Source organism: Lissotriton vulgaris, chromosome 1_1 (genome assembly GCF_964263255.1).
Source record: "Lissotriton vulgaris chromosome 1_1, aLisVul1.2, whole genome shotgun sequence".
Classification (NCBI taxonomy): Eukaryota; Metazoa; Chordata; class Amphibia; order Caudata; family Salamandridae; genus Lissotriton; species Lissotriton vulgaris.
This window is the reverse complement of record NC_141685.1, coordinates 378,652,608-378,661,711: the sequence shown is the minus strand read 5'-3', so window position 1 is coordinate 378,661,711 and position 9,104 is coordinate 378,652,608. Positions and strand designations below refer to the sequence as shown.

General features: G+C 42.6%; 1 protein-coding gene across 1 annotated transcript in view; it reads right to left on the bottom strand.

The window, feature by feature from the left end:
* Positions 1 to 709: 709 nt before the first annotated feature.
* The window catches only part of ZFYVE9 (zinc finger FYVE-type containing 9), a 656,288-nt gene continuing 647,893 nt past the window's right edge, over positions 710 to 9,104 (bottom strand). The window contains exon 19 of the mRNA XM_086952440.1: positions 710 to 3,110. Within this exon, the coding sequence (XP_086808566.1) occupies positions 2,949 to 3,110 (162 nt within the window). The 3' untranslated portion in view covers positions 710 to 2,948. The remainder of the gene's footprint in view (positions 3,111 to 9,104) is intronic.

Below are 9,104 nucleotides of genomic sequence, written 5' to 3'. Positions count from 1 at the left end.
CCGGCCTGAGATGGCCTGCCAAACCTTCATGTGCAGTGAAGGGAGTGCATTACCTCTCCCCTACCAGCAGCGCCATCCCCCTGGAGTAACCCACAAGACTCGGCAGAGTCCTGAGAGATTAAAATAAAACAATAATAAAACGGGTTTAAAGCCCTTTTTTTTACCGTTTATGTGAGGGTGGAGGGGGTCTCCCCCGCCCTAATGGAGGGGCCCCCCTGCTCTGTCCCCACGATTCAGGTGAACCTCCTTGGGATTTGGTGGGCCATAAAATAAGCAACGTTCTGCCAACTTTCCATTTAAGTACGAGCCACGCCCAGAATAACACTCCTTGTTTCCACTCAACTTAATCTGAGACCTTAGAGTGGACCCAATAGCTGACGTGTCCATGTTTTCCTTTTTCTCCAATTTCAGGGGCAAGCAGTACTTCATTCTCCTCTGCTTTGGGCTGCATTCTGTTCCTCAACCAGACATTTTAGCAGGAGAGCGCGTTTCATGCCACATTGCTAGGTTGCCCAGATCTCACAGTGTTAATGCCAAATTAAAGCCATAAAAAGTAAGATATAAGACTACAGAAGGGTAACTGACAATTAGTCTCGTGCTATCGCTGTAGCATCTTCAGCTACAGCAGACAACTAATTTAGAAAAGAACCCAACACATTATCCTCTTCATAGAGTTATTACTGAACACCAAGTTAAATCATGCTGCTTTAGTGGTGGTGGCATGGTATAATTTATTTTTCCAATTATAGTTAAATACTGCTACACACTTCATGATCTCATCTAGGCATTATCTTTCCTTGTACAAGAAAATGTTAAATAAGTGAGAAAAAAATTTCGTTAGATAAATAAAAATAACAGAAATGAAACAAACAAATCATTATACAAAAGTGTAATGTATTTTCTAATAATGATAGTGTTACCAGAAGCCTCAACTAATATATACTGTGTTTCACAAGGGCCAAGCAGTTGCTATAGCATTTAGGCACACCTTATAATATTTAAGGCACACCCGGATTGGGTTAATTGCCCAAAGATGTGTGGGCAAAAAAGAACTAGGATTCCCACTTGAGGAATTCAATTTCTCAGTTCAGTTTAGATCCACACTAGTATGACACTGTGTATCATTTTTATCTCATGAATCCATACTAATCTGTGCAATTTAACTTTGCTAGTCAGACTCTGAAGAGCATTCATTTGACTTCCACCAAGAACAAAAATGTAATTAAAAGGGCAGCTGTGATCCCTTTGATTAAGCCAAGAAGACTATGTCCACTCATCACTGCAGGTCTCTTGTGGAACACAGTACAATACACAACCCTTTATGCTACAAGTTCCAAAGAAATACGTCCTCCCATTAAAGATTCACTCCTCTGGAATCATTAATTTCAGTTAAAATGTCAGTTTCAGAGAGTACATGGCTAGACTAGAGAATCAAAAGATCTAGCAACTTGTAAACTAAGCTCTTTTTGAGAACTCAAGAAAATGTGCGTTTACTAAAAAGTTTAAAAGACGCCGACATCTGACTCTCCAGTTACTATTCCACCACTTCATGGCTTTTTCGGATAACTCAGCTGACAGTAGCATTGATAAGTCTTTTGCTAGCCCAATTGTAAATATGCGAGGTGTTTCTATTATCTAATGTCACAGACAGCAATATACCAACTTTTGAATAGCATGATATCAAAGCTCTTCAAAACATGGGCGGAAAGGCTTAATGGAATTTGGATGCCCGTTATATTTCTCAGCAGGAGTCTGGTTTCCACTCTTAGCAGTGAAATAAAATATATCCGTCCCACCATACCATCGACGGGAGGAACCCTTTATCACCATCTTGGAGTGATATTGAGAGTCATTGGTGTATTACAACTCAGACTAGCTTACAACAATGATGAATGACCATGGGAAAACATACTGAAAACATATTTCTCAGGAAAAGAAGTCAAGATAACAAAAAAAAAATCTTAAACATTAAAAAATAAATACAAATGAAAAGGTGGAAAAATGGAATGCGATGTAATCGCAATCATTAAACATTTTTTCCCCACAAGACATGCATAATTTCAAAATTACATACAGATCTTCCATGTCTGAGGCACAATGTTGTACAGGATTGACAGTGCCAACAAAAGTCTCCAGAAATGCGGGTAGTTTTCCTTACCATTATAAAAATAATAATAAAATTTATTCTGACAGCAACATGGTTGTCAATAATATATATATGTATATATTTACACAAAAATAACTGTCAATTTATAAGGAGCTATTTCCTCTGGATCCTGTGAGAGATGTGTATCTAATCTGGCAACGAATCATGCACTCCCCCTAATTTAGGTCTCTCACATGAATCTGACAGACATATTCTATATGTTATGGCTAGGCATCCGTACCATGCAACATAATATGGATTTTCAAAGCAAATAGCAAATTGTCTTAGATGTCTTTGACTCATGAATCAGTCAAAGAAATGTAAACCGTACTACTTTACAAAGTATGCTGAATAACCACTGGATGTGTCAACAATTAAGATGAGGTTGCATTGCATTGTAGATCTCGATTGACCCTCTGTGAACGTCTCTTTTACATCACTGCGTTCAGTTGTTCCATTAATCCGAGTCCCAAAGAAATATTTCAACCCGTTTAATCTTATAAAGTACATAGCTGTAATTAGGTCTTGCAATTCAGGTGCAGCAAGATTACCAAGAACGAGTGTGAATCATCAGCTGTAGAGGAAAGATACTCTTTTTTTCCTTTTTAGAGGATAGAAGCTGCCCTGATAGTCTTTATTATTAACAATGCATAGAAGATTTAGAGTCATGGAACATCGGTCCTCAGACCTCCCACCTGCCCGAGCCCATTTAGTAGTGTTAACAAAAGCTTAAACTTCCAGTTTTAAAGTGCAAATGATTCAGATGCAATGCAAAAGGTCCGACAGAGAACGTGAAGTCCACTTATGAGATGTTTTCCAGGATATAAAATATAAGCTCCATGATGACTGGTCCCTCGTTCAATTGACATGCACCTCCATGAATCACTGGCACTAAGGCACTGTCAAGATCGTTCATGTACTGTGAAGGCAGGGGTTGCCCGTTACTTCCAGCTTGATATCCAACCTGCAACAAATACAAAAGGTGATGACATCTAGAGTTCCCACAATAATATGCATTCATTACCTTCTAGGTTTCAATTGACATTTAACAAGTTTCATCAGACTGGTACAAAGAAGGCATAGTCCTAGCAAAATACGTCCATATAGCTTAAGAGTTGGACTGCCTTTTGCTCACAATATGGTACATATGGTGTATCTCTATAGTCTAAAGACAAACATCAATTCAATAGCAAAATATCTGGTAAACAGAAATGGAATATCTGAAGACGCACATGAGTAAACATTTCATATGATGCAAAACCCTTTTCACAAGCTACCAAACTGTAGTTTCTTCAATACTATTTTTAATTTAAATTTAAAAAACCCATCTCCAATTTGAAAATGCTACCATTAGCTTGCTGAATATATACAGACACTAATTAACATACTCCCACCATCTCAGCTATGTTTCTCAGATTCTAATTTTGCTTGGCCAATAAGAAAACTAATATTTAGTTGGAATATATATATATATATATATATATATATATATATATATATATATATATATATATATATATATATATATATATATATATATATACATATATATATATATATATATATATCTCCCAAGGGATCTTGACTCCAGAAATGTGATGTTGTCGCATTTTCAATATGTTTACATTGTACATTAGTTCAGAAGAATGCACAGTCAGGAACAAAATAGTAGATTTACACAAATTCAGTCAATAACCAGAAATGTCTCTATAGGAAATTAAAGAGAACAACTTTTGTAGCAGTAGCCAGATCACAGTGTCAAGATCATGCCATCCACTTAGATGAGTAGTTTTAAGAGGTAACTCATATCCTCTAATGATTTAATCATGGTCTTTTGATGAGAGCAAATCTAAAGCTTTCAAGTTCTATTGGATGCTACTGAACAACTAGGGTGTCGGGTCTTTTAGCAATATGACTGGGGAAAAGACCAATGAAGTGACACCAAAAGAAATATGGCTACATTATACTCAACGCTGTTAAAAAATGGATACTGGCCTAACACCCTGACTGTATTGGGCTCCAACAGCTCATTTAAAACATGTTGTGGTCAAATATTCAGTCTTGGTACGTTTCTAGGAGGGTGTGTTCCAAAAAACATAAACCTAACCTGATTTGAATTTGGTTATGTTTAATGGCATGTCTTTCAATAAGACTAAACAGCAAGATAAGAGACTCTGTATCTAAATGCGTAAAGACACAAATTCTTTGTAGCTGATAGAATACATTGCCTAAAAAGCTCTTATATGTTGAGCCATACCCAAAGGCAGGAAAACAGTATTATGAATAGAAACAAGAAAAACTTACAGCATTAGGTATGACACGTTCTTAGGTGTAAATGCATTTTGATAGGTTGATCTTAAAATGTGAATGCTTACTTTTTTACTAGGTTCCCATTCAAACTAGGATTAATAATGAGCTATAATGGTCTATTTCTTTACATAACTCACTGTATCTGTATGTGGTTAATATTTGTGGAATGATGTACTGTATAGCAATAGCGTTTTCATTTCAGTCTGCAATTGGAAAATAATTAATTAATTTGATTTTCTGCATTTAATGTTATGGTATACTATATGTTACTAATAAGACACTCAAATAAAAAGAAGTGCATGTTTCACCGTAGAAAGATGTTGAGATTGTACTGTTAAGGCAAGTATAACATTGGAAACAGTATACATTCTTTCAATGTGAATCATTAAGCGTCTAACAAGTAGGGACCACAGAAAAAAATAAAATATCCCACACTGTAGTCTAGAAGGAAACCGGAAAGTAAACAAATATGGATAATAATGTTCTTCCTTACAGAAGGTATTTCATATGTATCTTACATGCAAACGGTAAAACCCTCATTATACAAAGAAAAGAATAGCTCTCATCTGCATTACATGAAAGGCCTCTGCCATCACAGCCTTTCTTTCTAGACCACATCGAGAGTGAGTTCTTGGATATATGATAAAGGATAGTCAATTTTGTGGCATTATCACAAGCATCAAATAGAAGATATAAAAAGAACAGATGCATCCCTAATCAATTCAGTCCATCTTCCCTAAACCTAAAGAAATCTATACCACAAAAAGCTTTCTATTTCTTACACACAAGTACGAGTCCAAAATGGCAATTTTTTTTTAGGAACGTTGACTAGCCCTCGGATTTCAACAATTAACCGCCTGACCTATTCAGTACCAGTGAGTAGATTCAAAGCAAAAACAATGTGGTAAAAGATGGATTTCCCATTAAATTACTTTCATTTACTTGTCAGTCTAAAAGCTACAAGTACATCAAGAATTCCTAACTCGGGGCGTGGCCAAGACCCGGAGTGAGATGGCTGACAACCACTAGCTCCGTAATATCTGTTCTCCCCACGTCGATCCGCCACACGAATCCGGTTCCCCGAGATTGGGAAACCCACAGGAGGGCAAGCGGGATGTCTTGCGCCACCTCCTGCCGCTGAAATCTGCCTCTACCTGCATCTACGAGTCCCGCAAAGTGACGGCCTACGGAGACGGCGCAGCCAGAGACTCAATTTCTATATCCAGCCGCTGTGGAGCCCTGCAGAATCGGCTTCTGCCGTCCATGCGCACAGAGGTGCTCGCACTTCTGGACCATTGAGATCGCAGCCCAGGCCCGTGGAGAGCTCTGGAGGGATTGCTGAGCCCGGCGACTCGCTGGGGACAATGCGGGAGGCCCGGTGCAACCCCCACACACCATTCGGGTCAGAGGTTTGATGGAGGCGAGATCGGTTTGGGCCTTTCTCTAATCCGCACAGCACACCGGAGCGAGTTGAGGCGGTGGGGGCCCCCCCAAGGTGGCGAATGGAGTTTCGGGACCCTCCCCCCGGTGTCCATCGCACCCAACGCTATTCTACCCGCCTCGCAGGTGACCGACTGGAGGCGCACGGCCCGCCCCTCCCCCATCTTCCTGGAGGCATAGAAGTGACGCGGCAGGAGCAGCACACAGAGCCTGACTTTTATGGACCCTTTGTGTGGAGGCTGGGGCTCCATAGATGGCTGGATAAAGGCTTGTTTATCCTGGACAATAGCGGCGCTCCAGAAGGTGGTGAGCCGGGTTCTGCTGGGTTAAGTTTGGCCGGATCCCATTGCTTGGGTAGCACGCCACGGGAGAGACTTGAAGCTGGTTGCCCGCGCTATGGTGGTACCGCTCCTGGGAGCCGGGAACTGGGGTCCGACATTGCCCTGGATTGAATTGTAGCTGGGACTGGAGAGGGGGGCAAACTTATCAGGGGGCCCGAAGTCCGTTTGAGGCAGCAATGGAGAAGGGCAAATCAGCGGGTAAGAAAGGGCCCAAGACGGTGCAATCGAACAGACTGGACCGCTATACCCTCCCTAAAGACATGCTCCAGAGCCGTCAGTCTGGGGGTAGCTCTTCTAGTCATCAAGGAGGAGAAGACCAAGGGCTGTCACTTGAAGATGTTAACGATGTGATCACCAGGGTTAAGACTTCCCTGGAACCTAAAATGGGCACCATTACTATTGAAGTCAACCTGATCCGAGGTAACCTCACTAAACTTAACGAAAAAGTCAAACAGGTGGAAGTTACCACCTCTAGCCTGGTGGGAGACATTGCCCTGCTCCAAGGGTAAATTAAGGACATACGATCTTTTCATAAATTTGCAAACTCAAACTGGATGATTATGAAGGATGTCTACGTCGCAATAACCTACGTATCTTAGGGGTACCGGAAAAGGCCAAAGGGCAATCCCCAGACCTCTTTGTGGAAGATCTTATTCTGCAGCACTTACAGCCCAAGGGTCTCAGCAAGTTCTTCATTATCGAGAGTGCGCACAGGGTCCTCGGAGGTCGCCCCAAGCCGGGGGCTCCTCCGCGCCCGATACTGGCAAGAGTGCTAAACTTCCGGGACAGGGATGTAATTCACCTAAGCGCCTGGATGGTGGGCACCCTCCGCTACGAGAATGCAGACATATCTTTCTTTCCAGACTTTACACAACGAGTACAGAAACAGAGACGGTCATTCATTACTGTGAAACAGAAGCCCAGAGACAGGGCACTCGAGTACCTTATGTTATTCCCAGCACGTCTTTGTGTGGAAGCAGAGGGAAGAACCTGGTTCTTCGAACAACCTGAGGAAGCAGCGGACTGGCTTGAACTCTGCATGGACCGTGCCACATGTGATCACTCAGCTGGAGAAGACACTGCCTCCCAGCCTCATGGCTAACGAGGCTAGAGTTAACACAGTGGCTCCACTGAACGGACGCATTGCAGTGGTGGGCCGCGTGGTGGCTAAGGGGTTGTCCCCTTCTAATGGCTGTCACCCAGAACTGTGGTGTGTGACTCTCTTAGGGAACTTTACAGTTATTATTGGGTGGGGGGGGGGAGGTTGGAGGGGGGAAGACAAAGAGACGGTATGTCACGTCCTTAAACTTTCTACTTTTAGTTCAAACACAGGGCGAGAGGCACTCAGCAGAGTTTTACATGGGCAGTTCCGCGCCTAGAGTGCAGGGCCGCAGGGCCGCAGGGCGGGGGCTGTTGGGTTGGGGGTTCATGTTCATATGTTGTTAAGGTTTTCACATTGGTACTTGAATTTGAGTGTATATCAGAGGATGCTGAGATCTTTGCACTAACCAATGGGTACACAGGGAGACAAACATTTTAAGATATTGAATTGGAATGTCAACGGCCTTGGGGACAAGATTAAATGTAGTGTGGTGCTCCAATACATTAAACAGCAGGCTCCAGATATTGTCCTATTACAGGAGACACACCTGATTGGAAATTCATGTAAGGCGATGCACAGGTGGGGGTATAAAATGGTGACACATGCAGGATTCACTTCAGGTTCGCGAGGCGTGGGTATCATGATGAAGAATTCATTACCCCTCGCTGTGAGCTCCACATAGACGGGTGATCGGGCAGATAAATTGGAATTTCGGGCATGTGGGAGGGGCGCACATCACACTTATGTCTATATACGTACCACCAGGATTGCAGAATACCACCTTGGGGACCTGGGCTCTGTCCTACTCACCATTCCAGAGGGCCTATTAATCCTCGTGGTGACTTTAATGCAGTGGTCTCGGGCACACTAGACCGACATTCCCCGCTGGAGGTGGGGCCTTCTGCACACTCGCTGCCCGACTTTCTCTATGCAATGGGGTTAGTGGATGGGTGGAGAACGTATCATTCAGATCAGATCAGTCACAATGCACCTTTCATTCCGGGGCTCACCATAGTCTCTCCAGCTTAGATTACTGCCTAATTTCCGCAGCACAAGTCACCCACATATACGAAATCAGGTTCTTCGCAAGGGGCATATCTGATCATTCACCGGTACGGATACATATGTAGTCCTCAACCAGACCGCAGTGGGAAGACTAGCCCCCCATTAATCCATGGTACCTCCGAAAATCCGCAAAGACCTCGTCAAAACCATGGATAATTACTTTTTGGACAATGAGGGGTCCATGTCCTCGTCCCAGTCATTATGGTAAGCATTTAAGACTGTAATTTGGGGTCAGGTCTTGTCTGCACAAAGAAGTCCTAGATATTGAGGCTAAAATTCCCAGGTTAGAGGGTGACCTAGAATCGGGAGCGACACCAGAGAAGCTCCATTTGCTGAACCTGAAGCAACACGGCTATAAGGCTTTAGTGATGGATAGAACCAAGGCACTAGGCAGAGCGCGACAGGGCAGGATCTACGACCTGGGAGACAAAGAAGGGAAACTTATAGCAGTGGTTTGACAAAAGGAATGGGCGAGCAGGCTGGTTCCGGAACTTAAAATTGATGGAGCCACCTCTCTTACAGATGCTTTTTATATTACAAGGGGGACCCAACGGATAGCTAAGTACCATGGGTATAACTAAGTTATCAAACACAGCGGTCCTTAGCTAATTTACGAATCAACATAATACAGTATAGAAACACAATGGAAAACTATACGAATTAAGATTTCCAAACCCAGCCGGGAAAGGAGTTTATTTTC